Source organism: Sturnira hondurensis, unplaced genomic scaffold, assembly GCF_014824575.4.
Source record: "Sturnira hondurensis isolate 20B ecotype Veracruz unplaced genomic scaffold, ASM1482457v3 Scaffold0003090, whole genome shotgun sequence".
NCBI classification, from domain to species: Eukaryota; Metazoa; Chordata; class Mammalia; order Chiroptera; family Phyllostomidae; genus Sturnira; species Sturnira hondurensis.
The window spans coordinates 9846564-9871786 of NW_028075721.1; the positions used below are offsets into that span (position 1 = coordinate 9846564).

Sequence of the window (25223 nt, forward strand, 5' to 3'; positions counted from 1 at the left end):
CAAGGCAGGCTTTGGCCAAAGCAGCTTTGTTTGTTTAAAGTTGAGAATGGTTTGAGGTTTACACAAGAGTTCTGACAATATGGGGACGGAGAGTTCCCATATACCCTTCACTGAGCTTTCCCTGACGTTAACATCTTACGTAACCAGGGGACAATGGTCAAAACTAAAAAATTAGCATGGGTACAATCCCATGAACTAAACCACTGGTGTTTTCCGGGTTTCATTCAGTTTCCCACTCATGTCCCTCCGCTGTTCCAGGATGCAGTCCAGGGTCTCACACTGCAAAGCAGGCTCTTGAGCTCACGCCTCTGCACAGACAGCCCCCGCTCCCCGCGCCCAGGCCAGTGGTTCTCAAACTTCTGAGAGTTAGGTGGGGTATTTTTGTTTGTTTGTTTCAGAGGCACATCCTTCCCTAGACATTCTACTTCTGTAAGTCTCGGGGAGAGTCCTGGCGTCTGGAAGGCTAACAAGCACCCTGGGCAGCAGGGACTTGCTGCCCTGACCAGCACCCCAAGCAAAGTTGGATTGGTTCCTATATCCTTTCGCAAGTCAGTTGTCAACTTGTAGAGTTCCTTCACCCACTGGCTTGGCCTTAAGACAGAGCAGGGCCACCCCATCCATCGCCTATTAACCGGACCCAGGCAGAGAAGAAGGCTGTGCTAACAAGCTGGCCAGGACAAAGCCCCAGGGAAGCCCTGCTGGGAGAGGAGACAGAAAGCATTCACCTGCCAGTCACAGATAGATACATGTTCTTGTTTAATCCACAAAATGACCCCTGTGAGTAAATGCTATCTTTCCCATTTTAAAGATGAAGAAACTGAACAAGAGCAATATTGAGAGTAGGGTTGCCAGATTTAGCAAATAAAAATACAGGAGGCACAGCTAAATTTGAACCTCAGAAAATACTGGGGACATACTTATATTTAAAAAACTTGCGTTCATCTGAAATTGAAATTTAACTGGGACTCCTGTATTTTCTCTTGCAACCCTAATTAAGTGACATCCTTCGGTTGTAGAGCTGGTAAGTAGGCCTCAACCTGGATTTGGCTGCAGTGTCTCTAGCGTGGGGTACCCTGTGCTTCCCTGCTCAATGCCCAGCTCACCTGCCGGACCACAGAGGTGGGCACCATGTGTATGTGTTCCCCGCTGTGTCTCCGGCACTGGCACAATGTGGCAGCAGGTGTTTCATAAATGTTTGTTGAATAAACGAATGGCTAAACGCATGCACAGATGGATTCACTTGTACCAAAGGAGCCTGCAAACAATGGTGACTCACTGGACAGGCGAAGCTGATGAGGTGCCGTGTGACAAACCTGTCTGTAGAAATGCAAGAGGAGTTAGGGGCTGGAGGCCTCGTGCCCACACCGGGGAACCCCAGCCCCTGCACCCTGAATAAGGACAAAGAGCCAGCTCTTCTCGTCACCTCTCAGGGTCTCTGCTTTCCCCACTGCGAAGTGGGGTTGTGTCCTTTCTAGCTCTAAGCCTCTGTGATTCTACGATCTTTTCTTTCTAACCTCACCTTCCTGAGCAGGTTAAAAAATACAGCCAAATTAAAGGGACTGCTGCTGACTACTAGATATTTACTCCCAAACTTGATATTTCTCCTCTCACCTGTTCTTCCTCTCTCACCCTCCTCCTTCCTCCACAATTTTCTAAGCACCCCCATGGAGTCTGGCCTTGTATTCCTCTCCTCAAATGCTCCCTTCCACCCTGGCAGACGAAATCAGAAGCCCAGAGAGACCCGGCCCAACACAGTTCCTCGCAGACAAGGAAAGACGCTGGGGGTGCATTGTGTCTTTTAAAATAGACCTGTTGTCGTCGGAATGTATTTTTAGCCGTGGGAGAGATTGGCGTGCTCTCAGTGCCGCCATCTGCCAGAGGCAGTTGCTAAGCAACTGACATTGACGACAGCAAGGGGATGACTTCATGGAGGATCTGGGGACCCTAGTGGCCCTGTCTCGCTCCACTGTCTAAGGCTTGCATGCCAACAGCCAGGCCCAAGGGAATAAGCTCTCCCCTCCGTCTGGGAGAAGCTAGAGCTGCGTCAAGGCCTGGGAGCTGAGCACAGAGGATGCTGTATGGGTAGCAAGGGACCCTGAGCCGTCACTGACACCTTGATTGATGAATTTTCCATTTAGAAACCTTAGCTGCTACTGTTTAGATGCTACTTTGAGGCTCTGGACTCGGCGACCCCACAGTTTGCACCTCCTTCTCCTCAGCAGCCCCACAGGCGCTGGCCTGAGCCGGAGAAGGTGCTGCATGGAGGTGGTGCTCCAGGGAAGGTGCTGCATGGAGGCGTTTAGCCCCGGGCAGGCTTCCTGGGTGAATCCTGGGCTGGTGGCCAGGACCCCTGGCTTCTGGCCTGATTCTGCCTTCAGCTCTCGGGGTGATTTGGGGTGAGTTCCTGACCATCTCTGACTCCCAATTTTGTTACCTTCAAAGTTAGGGTAGTTGATCAGGTAAAATGCATTTAGAGGGCGAAAAAGCAGAATAATCACAGAGTAAAATAATCCATGAGTCAGACCAGGGTCAGGTCCTGACTTTGCCCCTTACTGCCACGTATGACTTCAGGTAAGATACTGTGTTGTCTGGGTCTCAGTTTCTCTCTCTGTAAATGACAGCAATAATACCCTCATTGTGTTGTAGGGATTCAAAAAGACAGCTCATGGAAGGTATCCAACAGAGAATCTGTATTTTGGAGCCCAGTAAATGGGAAGGTGTGGTTGCATTTCTGTATCAGAGACTTTAAAGCCTTCACCACAATCATTTCTCCTCATCCAGGTTGGCAGACTTTAAGCTAGGCACCTCTCCAGCCTCCCTTGCAGCTACATTCTCAGTGAGAACAAGATACTTGAAAGGGAGGAATAGGTACAACTTTTCTCACTCACTTATACTGAAGTGCTTCCCTGACTGTCCTTTCTCTTTTCCTTTCTATAAGCCAGGGCATGGATGTACCTGCGATACCACTTTGCAGAGCAAAGGGACATGCTGGGGGTAGAAGGGGGCGGCAGAGCAACAAGATGGAAGGAACCTGGGTTCACATACTGAGAACTGTGTGTATGAGGTTTGCCTGGGATGGCTCAGGATAATGGCAGGTGAGTAGAGAGAGACATAAAGAAACAAAAGGGAGAGTCTGTAATTGATAAGGACCAGCTGCCACTGTTGATGACTAGGGCATAATTCATGGGGAGGCTCTGGGAAATTGTGTAAAACACAACCTTCAGAGACAGTCAAGGGTGAGGGAGCTGGGCCACATTTATCCTCACCCCGTCAGTCTCTGGGAGGCATCAGCTCCCAGGCATTTCTGGTTTTTCTTGTGGTATGGGCACAGTGAACGACAGCCACCAAGGACAGCCTCTGCCACAGAAGCCAGGCTGGTAGGCATGGGCGTGGTGAGGACGCCCGGTGGTGGTGGTGAACCCAACACCAGCAGCAGTAGCTATGGTTCTTGGGAAGAGAAATTAACTTTTGTGTTCTTCCAGCCACTATATATTGAGGCATCTTTGCAGCTTAACTTTTATCCTAACTTAATTTCCAAATGCTACACATGTGGGAAGTTGTGGTTTTTATATAACCTCTCCAGGCTCCTGGACTCCATGTGATATTCACGGAGGTTATGTCACGGTTGGGGAAACGAGGTTAATGCTAAGGAGCAGAAGTGTCTCCATGGAGCATGCATCACGTGGTATTTCTGGGGCTCGGGCAGTAAGTGGCAATGGCCCCAAGAGACAGGCAGATGAGTGTGGACCGGCAAAGTCAGTTAAGTCTTCTTGGAGGAGGGAGACTCAAGCTGAGCCCGATCTGCTGGAGAGGACTGAGAGAGATGAGGCAGAGAACATCCTCACGGAGCCTTGGGCAGCTCCTCTGCGGGTGTGGGGTAGGCAGGTGCCTGGCTGGTATCGCCGCAGTGCGGTCTCAAGCTGGTGGAGGCTGGAGTTGGCTGCCTCATGCGTTTAGAGCACTGGGCTGCGAGATGCCTCTTAGCTGGGGGTGACTTGGTGGAGGGGGTCTAGCCGCAGGGCACGTCTCACTATTGTTTGCTGTGTTCTGAGGTGGGGAAGCTTGCGGGAACCTCATCATACACCTGGTGCCACTAATGTCCAGGGGGCATGGCAGGGCTCGCTGAAGCTGTGGCCTGTCTGCAATGAGGGCACAGATGTAAGTGCCCTGTAACACAGTGGAGCTGGATGACCAGGGCAGGCTGCGCACTCACGTGGGCGGTGTGACAAGTCGTCTCAGCACACAACGAGCACTCAGACTGTCTTGGAAGGCAGAGCTGGAGGTCCTGTAGAGACCATCTGGCCTAGCCCCCTCATTGTGGGAATAGTGGCACTTCACCCAGAGTAGAAATGAACTTCTAAAACCAGCAGTGGGACTGGAATCCAGATTTCCTGACCTCCCAGGTTTGGGGGAGGGGTGCAACCGACACAGAGAGAGGTGGGGCTGCAGGCCTCCAATCTGCCACCAGCTACCTCTGGGTCATTTGCTCTACCCATAGGCCCCTTTGCTTATTCCTGGAACCTCAGAACTAGAACAGAGCTCAAGAGATGACTAGATGGGTCTCTGTGTCTCGTGTCTAACCTCACTCACAGCAGCTGGCTTGAGGTTACCTTTCCCTGTCCTCAACCACTTTTCCCTGCCTGGCTGGTGTTCTGTCAGTGATCTGTCAGTTCTCCATGGCATCTAACTGCAGTCACTCCTGCTTTACTTTTGGTTTCATTTATTTGAACCCCTAGACACAGGTTGATTTTGCTAATGACTCTGAGGAGTGGGTTGAAGTCAGAATACCTACTTTGCCTCATTCTCTGTCCTATTTCTGTGGGAAAGGGGTGTGGCAAGAAAACTCCAGCCCTTCACCCTCGACCCCCAAGGAATGAGGACAAGAAGAAAAGAATGCAGCGGCGCACCTGGGCTCCCTGGGGCCCAGTCATCCCCAAGGCTCTGGAGGGAAGGGTGGAGGGCAGCGTCTCTCAGTGACCGGTGGGTCCTATGGCCTTGACCCAAACCCAGGCAAATGAAAATCGTCTTTTGCTGGCTTGTTGAAACCTCCATCATCTCTCTTCACGTCTCATGTCTATAAATGTGGAGCATTTTTCTAGAGTCTCTGCACTTTGTTCTCTTTGGGAAAATATGAGCAGCTTTTTTTGTTCTGTTTGGGAAATGTGTGTCTGGACTGGAAAGAAGGAAAGAGAAGGGGGTCCCAAGGGAGAAGGGGGTCCCTGCACAGCTGGTGCTGAGTGCCTGTGCCCAGTGCTGGTGAGGAAGTGGAGAGAGGGCCCTGTGGGGCCCCTGTCTGGGCGGAGAATCAGGCCTCTAGGTCAAGATGCTTATGGGCAATATGAGACATAGATGGACCCAACTGTGGGGTCAAGGGCCCCCCCGAATGTGCAGGTAGCAAGAAGGGAAAGATCAGTGTGGACTCTGGTAGCTAGAGAGGGCACTCCAGAATGAGGAATCTCCATCCAGGTGCTGACCGATAGGGTTTGGCGGGATGAGAAAAGAAGCAGGACCAGGGAGACAGCGAAGGAAGCAGGGGTCCCATGCTGTGAAGGAGTAGGGACAAAGCTGGAGAGTCGGGCGAATTTTGGAAGTGGATGGATGGTGGCTGGGGAGTGGGCAGATGGGCAAAGCACCAGGCAGGGCAGGGGGAGGAAGGGACAGTTATGCAAGGCCAACTCCAGTCCAGTGGCCAGCTGGTCAGTACCAGGCCTCTGAAGGCCTGGGAAGGCTTGGGGGACAGTGAAATATTCATGCCCGTTTTCCAAAAGCTATCTGGGATATGGGGCAGGTGGGGGTGGAGGGACCCAGTGGGTGGGGCAGGACGAGGGATGATGGGCAGTTTCTTGCAGAGTATGATGTGTCTCAAATCCCACATCAACCAAATGAAAAGTAGCCAGGTTTTACTGTGCAGTAAACACGTAAGAACATCTCATCTTTGTAACAGCCTTATGGTTAGACACTATTATTCCCTCTCATGAAAGAGGCAGCTGAGGCACAGAGAAATGCACAGGTCCAGCAGCCAGCACGTGGCAGGGCCCTGGACGCGTCAGATAGGGAGCGTCTTGCACACCATGCTCACTCGCGCCTCACAGCCTCTCCCCAGGCCGATCCCGCTGCCTGAACTGCCTCCCCAGTTCCCGGCTTCTCGTCCACCTGGTGGACCTAGCCTGCAAGGCCTAGCTTAAAAGCCAACTCTGTTGGGAAGTCTTTGCCAGCTCCCCAGCACACCTCGATTGTGGTGTTGCATGAGGCTGCTGAGGGTTTTGTTCATTTGCTTGCTATTTCCCTCAAAGCAGGAAGCCGCTGTTATTTTTTTCATTGTTGTATTTTTAAGCATACATGTAATTGATCTGTAAAGAAACTGCATTTTTATTCAGCTTCATGCCTTTCCTCTCCCTTCCCACCAAGGTCTGGTGTGAAGCAGGGATTCAGTAAATATTTATTGAGTGGAGACAGCCTTCTGCGCCCACTCAGCTCCTTTCCCGTCCACCCCGTTCCCGACTCTGCTGTGTGGGGGAATCCAGATGTTTTGCACAGCTGCAGCTCACTGGGGCCCGTTTTGCCTGGAATTCAAGGAGTAATTACAGACAAATAAGTATTATCACCACCCACATCAATCAATGTCCCTCTCCTCAAATGCTCTTTCCAGGAGACAGGGCTGATCTCAGTAAGATGTTGGTTGTCTCGTTAAGCCCAAGCTTCTTGCTGGTGCCCAGGGAGTAACACTCAGAGGGACCCCAGCATTGACCATCTGTTATAGTCCGGGGACAGTGCTGCCTGTGTAGTTTGGGACAGCAGCCCCCTTGAGGCAGACAGACCTGAATTCAGCTCCCATCTGTTACTGTCTTCCCCTGTGGGCTTGGACAAGGGGTTTGACTTCCCTGAGTGCCAATGTTCTCATAGGTAATATGGAGCCACTAATGTCCTGGGAATGTTGTTGCAATGATTAAATGAGATAGCATCTGGCCCTGGCTGGTGTAGCTCAGTTGATTGAGTGTGGGCCTGCAAACCAAAGGATTGAGGTTCGATTCCCAGTCAGGGCACATGCCTGGGTTGCAGGCCAGTTCCCAGCAGGGGATGCACAAGAGGTAACCACGCATTGATATTCCTCTCCCTCTCTCCTTCCCTTCCCCTCTAAAGATAAATAAAATCTAAAAAAAATAGAGATAGCATGTATGAAGCATCGAAAGATTTCCCAGGCAGTTAGTAAATAAAAACATCCCTTTCCTCCCACTTCTCGATTAATTATTGAGTTTCTGTTCTTCATGGAGGGAATGGCTTTGGAGTCACCAGGGCTCTGGGTCAGCAGCTGAACATTAAGTCCCAACCCTGTTCACATTCCAGACCTTCTTGCAGAGCACAGAGGAACCCGTCCAAGAAGCTTTCCTGGAGAAATTGAGGCTTGATTTAGGCACAAGAGAAAGAATCGCGTTTAATATCAGATTTATAGAATTTTGTGGGGTGCTAGGGTGTCCTAGAGAAAAAGAAAACGGAATTAGAAGACCCTAACCATAAAACTCCCCTCCCTTTACAATGCCATTTGGGGAACAGTCCACGACTTGTCTGCAGAGGAAGTTGCCTGTGTGACAGAGGCCTGGATGCTGGGGCCAGGGGCACCGTGGGTGGCCAGGGCGGGACTTTGCTGCTGTGGGAAGAAGACCTGGTCCTGGGCCACTGGCTCATTTCGTAGCCCGTTTGGAAAGAAAGTTCATAAAACTTGAGAGTTGAGTGGCAAGGTGCCTCTCTTTGCGTGGATGGTATTTGAGTGTGATCGAATTTGGCTTCGTTTTGCCAGTCTGTTCAATTCAATTGAACAAAACACCCTGATACCCCAATTGAGTCCAGAGTTGAGGATGCAGAGAAGGACAGACAAGGTGCCAGTCCCGTGGTGCTCACTGTGGTCTAGAGTCGTGGATGGGGAGGTGTAAACTGGAAACATGGGTGCTGACTTCTGCCTGGGAGCAAAGGGAGGCCTGGCCCGAGACTCGAAGGATGAGGGGTCTGTTGCTCTTAGGCTGGGCCAGGTGAATGTTTGCACGTCAAGAGTCAAGAAACAGTGCCACACAGTGGTTCGGAGTCATCGGCCCAACGTGGGTTCAACCTCACTCTCTCACTTACTGGCCGTGTCACTGTGGACAGGTCCCTGGGTTTTTTCAGCCTCACTTTCCTTCCCCGAATAATGGAGTATACTCACTATGATGTAGACTTTTCCAGCTTCTCCATATTTTTGCCTGTGAACTTATTACTTCCGCCCCTTACTTATCTGGCAGGTTGTGCTTTATGTATTTTGAAGCTATGTTATTGGGCACTTACAGGTCGTTGGGTGACTGCAAGAACTTCTTGATGGGTTTTCTCATCAGGTTCTTTCTTATCCTTGTGTGTGTTTTTCAAGTTAAATTCCATTTTGTCTGATTTCAATATTAGAAAACATATTTCTCTCAGGGCTGGGAATACAAGAAAGAAAACTGTACTTGAACAAAAGTTAAATAAAAAAAAACATATTTCTCTGCCCTTTTATTTTCAAGGCTTTTCTTATTTTAATTTATGTATATGTTTTGTAAACTGCATCTAGCTAGGTTTAAGTTTAATCTGATAACCTCCAGCTTTCTTTTAATTGAAGGTATTTGACATTTGTAGATTGAAGATGTACAACATGTTCATTTGATACAGTTTGTATTGTAATATTATTGTCCTTGTAGCAATATTTAGCACCAGTATAGCATTACATAATTATCCTTTTTTGTGGTGAATCAGGATAATTAAGTTTTAGCGTCTTAGCAAGATCAATGATTGTAGTACAATATTGTTGCCTTTATTCACTATATTGCGCATTCAATCTTTTTAAAAAATATTTTATTGATTTATCTTTAGAGGGGGAGGGAAGGAGAGAGGGAGAGGAATATCAATGTATGGTTGCCTCTGCCGAAGACACACAATGTATCATGTGTCCCCTGCCGGGAAGTGGCCTGCAACCCAAGCATGTGCCCTGACTGGGAATTGAACCGTGATCCTCTGGTTCACAGGCCCGTGCTCAATCCACTGAGCTACAACAGCCAGGACTGCGCATTCAATCTTTATGGCTTATTTACTACTCATTGCAAGTGGGTACCCTTAAACAACATCAGTCTTATTTCTCTATGCCCCCCAATTCTGGTAACCACCATTTCACTCTGTTTTCTGTGAATTCGACTTTTTAGATTTCGCATCCAAGTGATATCATGTAGTACTTGTTTTTCTCGGTTGGACTTGCTTCACTCAGCACAAAGTCAGTATGTGCTCAAGGTCAAGGGCGAGGTACGCTCCTTTCTCATGGCTGAATTTGATATACATATATATAAAATCTCGCATCTTGTAGTATCTTCCAACTTTTAATAAGTGAGTCTAAGCCATTTGCATTCATTGTGATCACCATTATATTTGGTTTTACAAATACAATGGTGATCACATTTCTACAGCCTCATCGTGGATGTCCAACTTTCTCTTTTTACTGCCTTCTGTTTGATTGTTAATGTTTTGTTGGTTCTCTTCTTTTTCCTCCCTTCACTGGTATAATTTCTCAGATTTGTTGTGTTTGTTTGATGCCTTTCTTTTTTCTTTTTTTTAATATAGTTTATTGATTATACCATTACAGTTGTTCTATTCCCCCCTTCATTCCCCTCCACCCGCACACTCCCTCCCCCATTATTCTCCCCACCCTTAGTTTATAACCACGTGTCTCAACTTCTTTAGATTCTATATTTCCCCCACTATTCTCGCCTTCCCCCCTATCTATTTTCTACCTACCATCTATGCTATTTTCTGTGCCTTCTCCCCCCTTCTCCTCCTCCCACCCCCCTGTTTCTAACCCTCCATGTGTTCTTCATTTCTATGGTTCCACTCCTGATCTAGCTGTCCTCTTGGTTTGCTTTTGTTTTAGGTGTGGTTGTTAATAACTGTGTGTTTGCTGTCCTTTCACTGTTCATATTTTTCATCATCTCTTTCTTATATAAGTCCCTTTAGCATTTCATATAATAAGGGCTTGGTGATGATGAACTCCTTGAACTTGACCTTATCTGAGAAGCACTTTATCTGTCCTTCCATTCTAAATGAAAGTTTTGCTGGATAAAGCAATCTTGGCTGTAGGTCTTTGGATTTCATGACTTGGAATACTTCTTTCCAGCCCCTTCTTGCCTGTAAGGTCTCTTTTGAGAAATCCGCTGACAGTCTGATGGGTACTCCTTTGTAGGTGACTGTCCCCTTATCCCTTGCTGCTTCTAGGATTCTCTCCTTCATTTTAGTCTTGGCTAATGTAATTATGATGTGCCTTGGTGTGTTCCTTCTTGGGTCCAACTTCTTTGGCACTCTCTGAGCTTCCTGGATTTCCTGGAAGTCTATTTCCTTTGCCAGACTGGGGAAGTTCTCCTTTATTATTTGTTCAAATACGTTTTCCACTCGTGGCTGTTTCTTTCCCCCTTCTGGTACCCCTATAATCCGGATGTTGGAACGTTTAAAGATGTCCTGGAGGTTCCTAAGCCTCTCCTCATTTTTTTGAATTCTCATTTCTTCATTCCTTTCTGGTGGGATGTTTTGTTCTTCCTTCTGGTCCATTCCATTGATTTGAGTCCCAGTTTCCTTTCCATCACTATTGGTTTCCTGTGCATCTCCCTTCATTTCAATTAGTTTAGCCTTCATATGTTCCTCTAATTTGTGACTGTACTCTACCAATTCTGTGAGCATCCTGATAAATAGCGTCTTAAATTGGGCTTCTGAGAGGCTGGCAATCTGTTGGTCGCTTAGAGTTATTGGCTCTGGGACTTTGAGTTCTTGCACCATCTTTTGGGCTGTTCGTGCCTATTAAGTAGCAGGAACGGAGCCCTAGGTTTTCACCAGAGCAGGGCAACTCAGTCGCTGAGTTGTGACGTTGTATGTGGGGGCGGGGTCAAAGAGGGACAATGGCTTCCCTCCGGCGCCAGCCGCCGCGACCCCCACCAGCACCGCAGCCACCACTGTCACCAGGGCCACGCGCCCCGCTCCACTGCACGCGAGTGTGTCACCGCTGTCAGCCCTCCACCACTGGGTTCGCCCCCTGGGGCCTGCGTGGTCCGTCTCACTGCGCGCAAATGTGCGACCTTGGTCAGTCTGCCCCGCACCCCGACTAGGTCCGGGCTGCCTGCACTCCTAGGTCTGTCCTTCCTGACCAAGCTCCGCTGCTGTCTCTGCCTCTCTTACCGTCCCCGTTGAACGGTTCGTAGCTGTCAGACTTCCGTGTAATTCAGTTTTCTGGTCTCTGGGTGTGTCTTAGTTCTCCAAAACTTTTGTTGTATCCAAACTTGGTTGTGGGAGAAGGCACAGTGTTTCCACCTATGCCTCCATCTTGGTGGAAGTTGTTTGCTGCCTTTCCATGACACTGTGTGTGTCACATTTTTTCTTTTCTCTCTCTCTGTGCTCATCACTCTCTCAGTGTGTGTGTGTGTGTGTGTGTGTGTGTGTGTGTGTTGCTTTCATTCAGCCTCCTCAGTTCCCATTTTAGATCCAGGCTTCCTAATGGGGTATGGGGGGGGGAGGTCTGATTTCATATGGATATTGCAAACTAAGTGATTGAGCCAGCAAATCACTCAGACAAGTCCTGGCTGCCAGGGTTTCCCATGCCTGTCCAGCCCCATCTCAGGCAAGCCGCTCAGGATGGGCCACAGCCCCAGGCAGAAAGCACAGCTTTTCTGAGCCCAGATGCAGGTCTGGGAGCCTGGGAACCTTGCATGAGGAGTTCATCTCTCCTCTTAGGCTTCAGGACTTGAACTTACTGCTTGTTTCAGGTATGGGAGCACAGTAGGTTTTCGAGTTCTCTGCATACCTTTAAAATAGGTCCTAGTACAGGGCTCTGCGTCCAGAGGGGTCTTAGTTCAGACTGAAGAGTGCATAGCTGTAACATAGCCCACCTCTAGGTGGGCCTTTTGTCAGAATGAGGCAACCCTTTGTTGCCTCATTCCTTTCATCTCCCCTCCCCCAGAGTCCCCTCTTCTTCCAGTTTCTACGTTGGCCTGGAGTCTTCTGGTCTGAAAAACTCACCCTCCTCATCTTTAAACCTTGAGAGTTACCCCTTACCGTCCTCCAAGGCACTTGTGTTGTAAAGAAGAAATCGCCAATGGCATTTCAGGCAACAGGGGGAGATGGGAATTCAGGTGATGCCCTTCACATTTGCCTATAAACCAAGGGGTGTAAGTTGTATCTGGCAGCGGCCACACTTTGAGTCCTCTGAGTCTCCTCCAGACCTCACGGGGCCCAGGACTCGGACAGCTGTGGACGGTACCCCTCCTAGTCCTACTCCATGGTGAGTGTGGGGAACCTTTTCGGGGAAAGGTTTGACGAGACAGCGATTTCACAGACTTGGTTGAGACTGGAAGAAGGAGCCAGAGTGATGTCTTCTTTCACTCATCATCATGTCTCCTCTGGGCAGGTCCTCCGGAGGGCAGTTCTGGGGATCAATGAAGTGCTATCCCTCACCTCCCACCTGAAGGTGGAGGGTAGTTCTGCTGGGGACTTGGCCAAACTGGACAGAGGGCAGCACGTCAGGAAATTTCTACTGCCCAGCCTATGCCCTCCTTGGCCACAGTCTCCCAGAGGGCCCAGTCACCATGGAAGAGTGGGTGTTCATGCATCTCGCACCCTGCCACTGGCTCCCCTCGCCTGCCAGGTGGTGAAATTTCCATTTCATTCTACACAGGGTGGAGCAGAGCACGTGGAAAATCTTGGGTGGCTGCTGGCAGGTGACAGATCAAAGCAGGACGCAGCAGTCAAAGGCACAATCAGAGGGCTGAGACCAAGGGAAGGTGGCGAGAGTGAACTCCCCCGCTCCTGGTCACGGTCTTCACCAAGGCTTCTCTCTTGCTCTGTCGAAAGGAAGGTGGATGAGGAATTTGGTCTGCGTCTGGCTGCTGAAGCCGTGTGCCAACAGACAGACAATCCCAGAACAGTGGCCATGCAATTGTAAGCCTTGAACTTAAAATAAAATCCATTGGTTTATAAGAGGAAAAGAGAGTGAACACTAGTGAGGTTAGAAAAACCATTTTCAAGACACCTGGGGTTGGCCCAAATCCTGCATGTGAAATGGGAGGTGGAAGTGTTTGCCATGGAAACCAGCAGAGGGAAGCTGAGGGGATTCAGGTCCCGGCAGGCTATTGCAGGCCTCCAGTGCTGGGGTGGGCGTGGGGAGGTGCTCAGTGCACCCGGGGTGTAACTGAAGCCTCCATCAGTAGGAAAGTTGGAGAGGCCAGAGCTGAGGCTCGGATGCATTTTGTAAGAGGAAGGCTCCCTTTCTGAGGTTGGGGAATCTGCTTCCTAAACCATGTGGTCAGCAGCTTCGTGGGTTTTGTTTCTGTGGGGGTTTATTTTAACTTTATAGTAAACCTTCAAACAAACAAACAAACAAACAAACTTTGCCTAGGTTGCTGACAAGGTATTCGCTTGCTGGCTTTTTTTTCCCTCCCTGTGTGGGGAATGGAAAAAGTCAGAAGCCCTTCCCCTGACTCAGGCAAGCCCCCTCCCCTTCTTTGTGCCTCAGTTTCCCCATCATTCAATGAGAAAAGTGTTTCAGTAAAACTTGGGCAAGGCATGGGGTGGATGGGGTTTAAGTGCACTGGTACTAAAATGAGTATCTGTGGGTTAAGTTCAAGGTGGTGTGTAGTCTGCAGCACCCTGGCTCTGGCTGCAGAGTGAGGGTAAGCTTGACTCTTGTTCTTCGCCCCCAACCTGCCTCACTTGGCTTGCGTCTTGCCCCCGGGGCAATCTCCAAGGTCCCTCTCCATGCTGACAAGCAGAGCTCTGCTGTAGGCTGTGTGTACTTAGCCCCTCAAAGTGGCTGTGGGGTCACAATTTTATTTTTTCCTGGAGGACAAGTTCCCCTGGACTCCCGGAGGCCCCTGTCCAGCTTTATTATGGGATGACACCAGGCTCTTTCTTCCACAGTGAAAAGCTTCTTGTCCATCCGCGGCAACACTATTGTTCCTGGAGAGGGAAGCCTTGTCATTCTCTGCACGCTTTTCTTAGGCCTTTTCTCTCTCCAGCAACAACATGAGTGGTATTCATCCCGCGAGTTCCCAGCAGCTGGCCTCACTTTGCCTGGCTGTTTGGAGATAAGATTCTTTTGTTCCTCTTTTCTTCCCTTTTAAGCAAACAGATGTTCTTTGGAGTTGTGGGTGAATGTCCAAGTTTTGGGTGGGAAGCAGCCCTCTCTGAAACAACTTCTGGAGCCAGGCAGCAAAGCAGCAAATTGGGAAGAAGCCACGTCCCGTGGCAGGAGAACTGAGCTCAGGCTTTTGTGTTGACAGGAAGGGACCCAGGGGCCTGTGTTTAGGTCTGGATCCAGCACACTTGCTGTGTGACCCTGGGGAACTTCCCTGTCTTCTCTGGGACGCATTCTTGCCATCTGTGCAGTGAGAGGTTTGGATCTGATTAACAGTTTGTTTGCAATGCGTAAGACCACTTTGGAACTCTCTCTTAAATCAAAACCTATAGAATTTCTATAGGATTGGGTGAAACTGCTGTTTTTGTAAGTCAAATGTGTCAAATATAGGCTCTATCGTAGGGTTTAGCCCAAGGTTTCTCAGCCTCAGCACTGTCGACCTTGCGGGTGGCAGAGTGCTTGGCTTCTCACCAAGGACCTTGGGGAGTGGTCCCTGGAAGTTAGATGCTCTCAGCAAGGGCCTCGGGCAAGCAGAGCACTTAGCAATCCCCTGGAGACACAAGGGGGAGAAGAGCAGAGAGCTCTTTGCAACCAAGTGAGGAAACAGGTCGGTCTTGTCCGGGTGCAGCCTGGGGAGGTGGGGTCTGATCTAGGGATGTGGGAGTGCTCCTGGGGCCTTCATTGCCATAGCTGAGCAGAGCCCTTTCCTGTTCCTGACCGTCCTTCTGAGAAGGGTTGAAGCTCCTTTCCTCCCTGGACGTGGCCCTGCAACTTTCTTGGGATTAGATGTCACGGTTTGAAGCTCAGTGTGGAAGGGTAGGAGAGAAAGCACCCTTAAAGTTGTGGAGTGGACCAGACCAGGAGCTGGAAGCCATTCATGCAACAGCTCTAAGTGTAAGCGTGAAAAACAAGTGTGTGTGTTCTGGGCTGCCTTAGCTAATCGTCTTCTTTCTTTGTACCCTATATCTGTCCAAATCTCAGTGGGAGAACTTAGCACATTCTGTCTTCTATTAGTTACCTGCACTTGCATGGTGATTCCCTCATCAGAATCCAAGCTCTCTAAGCACAATTTATGCTTCATTTTCCCCGACCTTCCTGCTTACAAAGTCTTGAACATATTATTGTAGTTACTCAGCAAATTCCATGGGAGGTCCCAACAGTCCCCAAGGAACACTCTGGGCTCTTTTGTTGCAAATTAGTTGTCTGTGTATGTGTGGGTTTATTGCTGGACTCTGGATTCTGTTCCATTGGTTTGTAGGTCTGTTTTTCTGTCGATACCCTGCTGTGTTGTTTGCTACAGGACATTGTATTGTAAAGATTATAGCAGAGATGTCAACCAAATGTATGGAAGGAAAGGAGAGAATGATTCCAGCATTTGAGAATGTAGAGTTCTGTGTGGAGGAGATGGTATCTCCACGGATCTTGAAAGATAAGTAGGATTTCACCGGTTGAAGAAATCAAGGCAAAACATTTTAGGAGAGGAAAAAGCAATTAACAAAGACTGGATACAGTGATGGGTTCAGTGATAGGTATAGTGATGGGGTGCAGTGATGAGGGTGCAGTGATGGGGTTGTAGTGATGGGGGTGCAGTGATGGGGTTGCAGTGATGGGGTTGTAGTGATGGGGGTGCAGTGATGGGGTTGTAGTGATGGGGTACAGTGATGGGGTGTAGTGATGGGGTACAGTGATGGGGTGTAGTGATGGGGTTGTAGTGATGGGGGTGCAGTCATACAGCCACCGGGAAAGACAGGATAGAGCTAGATGGGAAAAGATTTGAACATCCTGTTAGTACATTTGGTTTAACATGAACATGAGTTGAACTTGAAGAAAGGTTATGAGAGGAAGCTCTAGAGATGCAGCTCTATGCCCATGTGGGGTGTGAGGGGCATTGCCCAGTGACCTGATTCCACCTCCAGATCATCCTCTCTTTGTTTTGTCCACCTGTAGGCTGGTCTCCATGCTGAGGTCACTGTCATTGCTCCAATGCCTTCAGGGTTCCTTCAATCTCTCTTTGATCTCCACTGCCTACCCGCAGGGGGACGTTAGCATATGTGTTCAGCCAGGCCTTGGACTGAGGTCCTCTCTCGTTCTGGTTTCTCCCTCAGGGCAACGTGGGAGAACAGGGAGGACCCATCAAAGGTCCATGGCTCTCAGGGACCATCCAGGCCACTGGTCTGTGCTGCTAATGGGCACATTGAGGTCCTAGAGGTGATGTCAAAACACTGTCCTCATTGCAGTAGATACGTAATGACTTCTTCGAAAATGAAGTGTTTTTAAGGTCAATATAAAGGAAAATCTTAAGTATATTGGTGGTCAAGTTAGTAGTGGGAATGGGACAAATCTAGCCCCAGACATGAAGCTAGCAGGCCCATGACTGAGTTTGGGGAGACACCAGGGTGCGTGGAAGATGCTGTGATGGATACATGGGTGGAAGAGACAGCCCTCTCAAGGAGGAAGGCCATCACGTACCCAACTGACTAGGGAACAGGAAGGGCTGGAAAAGCAAAGCGTTAAGAGGTTCAGGAGAATCTTGGAAAGAATCTCAGAAGAAGTGGCAGGTGAATTGGGCTTGAGGATGAAAAGCTGGAGAAACAAGACGTCTAATATGTGTGCATGGCAGGGGGGGCATGACAATAAGATAGTACGTGTGAAGGCACTTTAATGACTTGAGTGAGTTGCAGTAGAGGCAATTCATACTATTTCTGATTGGATGGGGGCACAGGATTGTAGGGAGTGTCTTTTGGGTGGCAACTTGGGAGGGCTAGGACAGGAAGATAGTCTAAGAAGTCTCCAAGTTGTTGACAAAATGGACAGCGAAACCCCTGGTGGACAGGGCCAGTGGAGATGCCGTTCGGAACTGGTGGTTTGTGCCTTTTCGCTGCCACTCACTTGCCCTGTAGCTTCCTTCTTCCTCATCTCAGGAATCTGTCCACCTGTCTGTCCTACTCGGGGTTCTCTGGCCAGTCTGGCAACTTCATTCAGTCTTGGGTCTCTGGAATGCATAACCCTAAAATATCAACACAACCCTCATCAAAAGATGGGGAGACTGAGGCCCAGGGGAAAGGAAAGATTTGTTCAAGGACACCCTTGATTCTGAGGAAGAATCAGGATGGAACCCAGATCCCTGTGGAGGGCCTCAAGGCCATGGGCAAGAGCATAATAGGCAGGGCGGCGATCATAGGCAGGGCCCACCTGGAAAGGCAGGAAAGTGAGTCACGTTCTTCTCGACAGCTTTTTAAAGCACAGTGTGTGGGTGGGTCTTTAGGTTCCAACCCAGCAGACACTACTGACCACCTGTGGTCCAGACACGAGCTGAGCACTTCTATGTCTAGAACGCCCCAAGCCTGTCTGCAGCCACCTGACCCCAAATATGCCCCGTTTTGTTTAAAGAGCCCTAAATCTTTGACCCCATCGACAACAAACATGTTTAAACTCAAGCCTGTAGAAATAATGCACAGGACTCCCATTGTGATTTTGTTTTCACTGAGGCCACATTGAAAAATAGAGTAATATTGTACACTTCTGGTTTGGCCTATCTACTTTGTCACAAAACAAACGTTCACTGAGGCTGAGAAGTCACTGCCCCTTCAGACAGAGCATGTGTGTGCAGTTTTCCACAGTCCCCACCATTCCCTATTGCTCCCCTGGCCCAGCTGCATGTGCTGCTTGTTTGCTGCCTTCCAGCCCCCTGAAGGCACCTGAATTGAGGCCTCTGGCTTCGTTGATCCCGAATCTAGTTCTCTTCTATGAACCCAAAGCCTAACAAGTGACCGTTTCCCAGCTCAAGAGTTAATCTGTAAATCAGAACAGGAAGGTCTTGCTTGACCAATTCCTCTCCTGAATCCTGGTGTGACACTGTTCTTCACCAGTCCTGTGTCCTGAGCCTATCTGCTCAGCCTTTGTCTTCTAACAGGCAGCTCTTTCTTGTCCCTGACCAGAGCCCTCTGAGGCCAGTGGCCACCGTGGATGTCCGGGAGTGCAGGCGGACCAGCCAGATGAGTGGGGAGTGGGTGCAACCAGGCCAGACCCTGATCTGGGCTGTTTGGGTCCTTGCAGCTGCCACGGAGGGTGAGATGCCCAGTGGGAGAGGAGGGCTGTCAGCAGACAGGGTGGGGGGACTTCCCTATCTTGGAGAATTTTTCCACTGGAGAGAAGGAAATGATCACTCAGAGGTCTCCGGGGGCCCTTGGAGGGCTCTATAGTAACCTCAGGGCACCTGACCCGGTGCCCTGTGCTGTTGAAAGCCCCAGGGGCAGAGCACAGAGAACCCCAGTTCTGCCCTCGAGTTGCCCGCACCCTGTGGGGGGCGCTTGGGGCGCCCTCCGCCCTGGGCACTGGGGAGGGGTATGGGGCAGAGCCTGCGCTTCTGTGGTGGTGGCTGCCCGGGCAGGACCTTCCCTGTTGAAGTGACATTGGCAGAGGTGGCCCCCAGACACTGGGGTCCTGCTAACTACACAGCTGGGCTGTGCCCTTCTCGGAGCTCCAGACTCTCTGTGGGAACCGAGCAGCCTGCGCTCTCGGGCCGAGGGGCCTCACCCTCCACCCCTGGAGGAAGACGAGATGATTTCAGGTGGCACCTGCATGGGAACTTCTTATTTGCACTGTGATGTGTTTACTTCCATGCGCTCTTGAAAGCATATACCCAGCTCAGCAAAACCACGAGTCCGTAGATGTTATTGCTTAAGATTCCTCTAAGTAAATGTGAAAAGCTTCTTTGAATTTAATTTTAAAAAGTTAAAATGTCGGTAGCCATACAGGTGATGCACAGAACTGGTGCTGGTGGGTCTGACGGTGATGAAGTGTGGAGAACTCTGGGCCAGGTGGTTGTGTGTGGTCCCAGGGCCTGCAGAGCCCGGTTTGTATGGTCAGTCCCATGGGACGGGAAGCCTTCTGCACACAGGAGGGAGGCGGGTTCCCGAGGTCCCCAGGGGAAATTTTGTGGCTCAGTGCCGTGCTCCTAACAGGTACTGAGGTGGTGCTCTGATGCAGGTGACTGCTCAGGCAATGTGCAGCAGTGGGCCTGGCTGGGTTCCTTCTGAAGGAATCCAGATACTTCCTGTTACACAGTTTCTTGGAGGAGAAAGAGGGCCCCCCACTGGGGGATCCCTGAGTTCAGCTTATTGCTGTCCAGCTCCGGATTCCTGATTCCTCCCCGTGTGTTCCCTCAGGGCCCCCTGGAGAAGCCCCAGTGAGGAACACCAGGCTGGGATGGGTCCAGGGGAAGCAAGCCGCCGTGCTGGGAAGCACCGTGCCTGTGAACATGTTCCTTGGGGTCCCCTTCGCTGCGCCCCCTCTAGGACCCCTGCGATTTGCAAACCCACAGCCTATGTTGCCCTGGAATGGCTTCCGAGACGCCACTTCGTACCCGAAATTGTAAGACCAGGCTTGGTCCCATGGGTGGCCTGCGACTGGGAGTGGGGGCAGAGCACTGAAGGGGAAAATAGGCCATGCAGGCCGATGGAAAGGGGTGTGAGTCAGGAGGAGAGGGGAGGGCTACCAAAGTGGCTTCAGTGACCACATGCAGCTCCAGTGGCATCATTACAACATGCAGCTTCCCTGGACTCCCGTCTGAACTTCCCGAATTGGAATCTCCAGACCTGGGCCCAGCAAACTGGATGGTCGGAAAGCTCCCTGAGGATTCTGAGTGCAGTCGGGTAGGGAGGGACTGTCAGTGTTCCTGTCCGGCCTCTCAGCTGGACTCAGTCTCCACGGCCAGGCCAGACCGGGGCTGTAGAGGGAGGATCGCTCTGCGGGGAGGTCAGCTCCAGCAGTCAGCGCAGAGCCCGCACAGAGCCCGGCCCACGGCGGAGAATCCGCAAACACCCATGGAGTGACGACTGGAGCGTGTCTCTGTGACACAGGGGGACTGGGAGGTAGGGCGCTCCCAGTCACTGCAAATTTTCAAGCTTAGGTAGGCAACCAGCTTCCCAGTGAGTTGTGGAGGGGCCTCATGCATTAGGTGGGAAGTGAGACCCGGAAACGCCCAGGGATCTTCTGATTGCCAAATTTTGTCAAGTTCTCACCGTTGGTCACACACCTGGCATTGGGCTTCCAGGCAGAAGGAGTACGTTGGAGCCAGGAAGCTCCCTTAGCCACAGAAGGAGACCCCATGTGGCCCAGGGACTGAGGATACTAATCAGAAACTCATCTGTTCATTCATTCATTCACTCACTCATTCACTCAGCTCCTGTCTGTTAAGAGCCGACTCAGTAACTGGATCTCCATGAGGCCCTGAATGACACCACGGTGGGTTAGGCACAGCTGCCATCAGGAACCCACAGGCTGGTAGTGGTGGTGGGGACATAACCATAATGACAAGCGAAATGAAGAGTGACAAGGGCTGCCGTAGGGGATCAGAGAAGGAGCTGAGGAAGCACAGAGACCCCCCAGCCTCACTTTGAGAGGGACATAGCCAGAGATGGCTTTGTTGAGAGCATGAGGCCCTGATTTCTGATACAACCTACAAAGGGGCAAAACAGGCATAAAAACTTGTCGGGGGTAGATTTGCAGCAAATCTGTGTACGATTCTATCAAAAAATGTAGCATTAATTGAGTGATTTGTGGAAATATTTACATGAACAATGTCACTTAATCTTACTATGTGTCAGGCTCAGTGATAAGGGCCATGTGGTACTTAGGTGACTAATACAGAGTCTTAGGCTTCTAGCTGCTCATGGTTGAGTTGAGGAATATAATAACACCCACATGCAAGTCTAGGAGAACTTCGAGGGAAAAAACCCCACAAAATATGCAAGTGTTTCCAAAGATACTTGTGGTCTAACTGGAAAAATCTCAGAAGGCTTCTTGGAGGAGGTAACATTTGGACTGAATCTGAAAGAGAGGGAAGAACATGAGCAAGCAGGTAGAGGAAGAGAGCAGTCTAGGCAGAGGGACTGGCTTGAGCAAAGGGCTGGATGCAGCAGTCTCTCTGTCCACCTACTTTGGTTGGTCCTGGGGGAGGCACCTGGGGAAACAGCCTTCTGTTCCTCTGGGGGCAGAAGAGGGAGCTGCCAGAGCAAAGCCTTTGGTGTGCAACCAGCATCCTGACCTCTGCAGTTTGGGGAGTTGCTGAAACAGCCTGAGTCTTTAGGTGTGTGTCTGGATTATGACGGTGGGTATAGTCAGGGGTGGGTGTGGGGGGTTAATGGTACAATTTCTGTGCACAGTGTACTTTCCTACCCAGGAACCAATCCAAAAAGAATCATGGTTTGTTTGTTTGTGCCATTGGCGGGGGGAGGGGTCCGGCATGGTTAACTTTGTACCCAGATGCCCCATGGGCATCTTCTGCTCAGGTGAAGGAGACCTCCAGGCCTCCTCACTGTCACAAGAGCTGGCTCCTCCCAGGCAGGTTTGCTGACAGCAACTCTGGGGGGTTCTCCTCCCCTTTTCCCAGGTGCCTCCAGAACTCAGACTGGCTGTCCTCATATGAACACATGCTAAAGGTGCGCTCCCCCAATTTGGGAGTATCGGAAGACTGCCTGTACCTTAACATCTACGCCCCAGCTCGCGCGGACACCGGTGCCAAGCTCCCCGTAAGGCTGGGGGCTGGGCTGGGGGCTGGGCTAGCAGGTCCCTGGGCTGGGCCCCAGGCAGACTGGCTGGGGGTCTGGAATCAGGCCCAGCCTCCTGCTGGGAAAAAGGGAAATGTTCCTTTGACATGTCAATAACTTCCTTAAAAAGTCATTCTAATGACAGATTCACTTTTTTTTTCTTCTCTGATTGCTTCTTTATTGGCAACGATTTGGGCCTTTGACTTTTATTTTGTTTGTTTTTTTTCCCTCCTCTGTTGAGTATTTGATGGTCCGTAAACATTTAGAAAAGACATTGCTTAAAAGGACTCTGATTTTTTGTGTATGTATTTGCTTGGGACACCTTTTTTTAAAGAAGGTAATTGCATTCTCCAATTTTGCTGTTTGCAATGAAGTCAGGTAATAATGTGGAGCATTTCATTCAAAAATGTAGAAATCCCATGTATAAGTGAGGGAAAAGACACATCTACTTTTCAGCCCCACCCTCCCATCATCCTCTTCTCTGCCTCCCCCACGCCAGTGTGAGGGGAGACCCACTGTATTGCTTTGTAATGGCAACACCTGTTGATGTCTGACAGTTGCTAGGCGTGGTGTAGCATCTCATCCAACCCCCACAGTGACCCCAGCGGTCAGGACTATTGGGCCCATTCTACAGATGAAGAAGTTGAGGCACGGGGAGGGCAGAAGGGTCCTGCTCCGCGCTCTGCCCACAGTAAGTGGCAGATGCTGGTGTCAAAGCCAACGCGTTGTTCAGGTCTCCTGTTCCTCGCTGACTTTCTTCCCTCTTCTTGCCCCAAGGGTTGTAGTCCTTAATATGACCTTTAAAAAGGAGAGTGGAGGGGATTTATTATTAATATAAATAGTGATAACACCATTTGAATAATGTTTTATGTTCCCCGGTCCCAATTTTTCTAGTCAGTAAAGTTTCCATACTCTTCCCTTGTTCCTCTCTTCCCTTCTTTGTAGGCAGACAACAGCCTTAGATTAGAACAGCGTCAGCTGCGTTGGCTCTCTTACACGGCGTACAGTGATTTCTACCTCCCTGTGAGTCACGAGTTCAATATTTAGTGAATACTTTCTGAGCACTCGGAACGTGCCAACGTTTTCTATGAACCTTAGATGCAGAATGTTTCTTCAACCTTGTGATATCCTCACAAGTGCAATGCTTTTATTTTTCACATCTTACAGATGAGAAAAACAAGGCTCAGAGAAGTTAAGTAACCTGCCCAAGGTCACACAGCTAGTCAGTGGCAGAGCTCAGAATCAAACCCAGGTACGCAGATGCCAGAGCCTGCATGCGTAACCCTGAGCCTTCTTTAAAAGACAAAGCCTCTGGTGCTCTTTGGAAATGGAATTGAGACGTTTATATTTTCATAAAGAAAGAAGGACCCGTCAGGCACAGGGAGGAGGTCTGGGTGCTCTGCAGGCTGACTGGAAAATTCCTCTCCCCTCCTCAGGTCATGGTGTGGTTCCCGGGAGGTGCCTTCCAGACTGGCTCAGCCTCCATGTTCGATGGGTCCGCCCTGGCTGCCTACGAGGACGTGCTGGTCGTGACTACCCAGTACCGGCTAGGAATGTTTGGCTTCTTCAAGTGAGTGTCCCCAAGAAACTGACACCCATGAGAAGGGCAGCCATGTAGGAGCCACAGGGGACTCAGTGCCCAGCATCCTAAGGAGCAGTGAGCCTTCCGTGACACTGAACAAATTTGACCCAAATTATTTAGTTAATTTTAGCAACTATAACAGGTAAACCCCCAGGTTGTAGGGCAATAAAAATCGCTTTCTCACTCCCATGAAATCTAACGAGTGTTCCTGATGGACAGACGTCCTTCTGCATGGCCAGTCAGGCATGTGGACTCCTCCATCTGGGGCTCTGCCCTCCTGTAGGGCCGGGGGGCCCCTGCATCTGGCCAGCAGGTGCAGAAAGAGATTGGAGAGTCCTGTAAGGGTGGTCCCTCAGTCAGCCTGAAGGTGGCGCTCATCACTTCTGTTCCTATACCTTTGGTGGAGCTCCATTGCGTGGCTATACCCATCTCAGGGGGGCGGGGGGATGGGGAACTGTGTACCCTGGAAGATGAGGACCCAGAATGTGTGAGCAGTTTAGAGTCTTTGCCTTGAGGCCCCATCTCAGGGCTCCTCACGTGCTCACCTGGGAAGAGTCATGCCACTGCATCCTGTCCCCTCCTCTTTGAACTGCCCACCCATCCTGTGAATGAAGCTCTCTGCGTGGGCTGCAGCAGGGGGCCACGCTCCGGGTTGGACTCTGGGGTCAGTCTCCTCGAGTTTAAATGCCCCATCTGCACCATTTTAGGTCCTGGGCAGGGGACTCACTCTGTCCAGGTCTGCTTTCCTGTCTGTGAGAAGGAGCCGAGGCAGCCAGCAGTGAGCTCCAGGCTTGCCTGCAGCTTTCACTGCAAAGAAGTAGCCTGAGCTATGGCCGCAGAGAAATATAGCCACTGCCTGTAGCACTGCCCAGCAGAGACCTGTGGCAGGGTAAACATGCTGGTCTCCACAGCCCGCCCCAAGCCCCTGGCTGGGGCCTTCCACTGACCGCACACAGCGAGAAGTCTGGGTGCAGTTCATAGGGGTCAGCCTTCTGGGAGGAGGGTGGAGATGGTGGGGGTAGAACCCAGAGGGGCAGTGGGAGAAGAAACAGCACCTCCCACCTCGCCGGCTGGGAGGACTATGGAAGCATCAGCCGTAAAGCCCTCAGGACGGTGTCCCCTGTGGTGCTGCTGCTGCTGCTGTTACTGTCGCTGTCATTCCTGTAGTCACTCGTTGGAACCTCTGTGCCCCGTTGGGCCCTGCTCCCTGGTGCAGACCCGCTCTCAGGAGCAGGGCTCTGCTGGAACCCACAGTTCAGGGGAGCCTGTGCATGTCCGGAAACTGCACACACAGTTTGTTCTCTGTGTGCTTTCCTGGGGTGTGTAGCTTTCCTCAGATTCTCAAACCCAAATCCTGGCACAGGGAGAGAACCAGCCGGGGCAGCTGGCTTTCCCCACAGCCTCGGGTCTCTGATCCTCAGCCCCTCCCCAGTGGGCGTGGAGGTGCCTTGACGCCTGCCCCCAACTCCCAGGGCTGCTGCGGGAAGCAGACCGTGGCCCATGCGTTCTCACCGCCTCTCACCCCTAGCACAGGGGACCAGTATGCCCTGGGGAACTGGGCCTTCATGGACCAGCTGGCCGCCCTCACCTGGGTGCAGGAGAACATAGAGTTCTTTGGTGGGGACCCACACTCCGTGACCATCTTTGGCGAGTCAGCGGGGGCCATCAGCGTGTCCAGCCTTGTGAGTTCTCTTCTTTGGGACTTGAACAAACCTCGGGACGGGGCAGTGGTGGTGGTTACAAAAATGAGGGTGATGAACCACTTCCATCTGGTTGGTGCTTCGTGTTGGACACTTTTATATACATTGTCCCCCTGGAGCCTCACATTGTGAGTTAGGGGCTCGGTCTCATTTTAAGGACAAGAGCTATCATCAGAAAGTTGAAATGAATCTCCCAAGGTCACACAGTGAGGGAGAATTTGAGGAAAAATCAT

The 25223-nt window shown here is 50.6% G+C and overlaps 1 protein-coding gene across 2 annotated transcripts in view; it reads left to right on the forward strand.

Annotated features, from left to right (window-relative positions):
* Positions 1 to 262: 262 nt before the first annotated feature.
* Positions 263 to 25223, forward strand: part of CES5A (carboxylesterase 5A) — a 38570-nt gene continuing 13609 nt past the window's right edge. Inside the window, exons 1-7 of one of the 2 annotated variants that reach the window (XM_037041690.1) lie at positions 263 to 370; positions 12701 to 12963; positions 18097 to 18226; positions 19327 to 19531; positions 21552 to 21690; positions 23145 to 23278; positions 24819 to 24972. In XM_037041690.1, the coding sequence (XP_036897585.1) occupies positions 18154 to 18226; positions 19327 to 19531; positions 21552 to 21690; positions 23145 to 23278; positions 24819 to 24972 (705 nt within the window). In that variant the 5' untranslated portion in view covers positions 263 to 370; positions 12701 to 12963; positions 18097 to 18153. Of the gene's footprint in view, positions 371 to 12700; positions 12964 to 18079; positions 18227 to 19326; positions 19532 to 21551; positions 21691 to 23144; positions 23279 to 24818; positions 24973 to 25223 lie in introns of those variants that run through there. The other variant, XM_037041691.1, reaches the window with a different exon arrangement.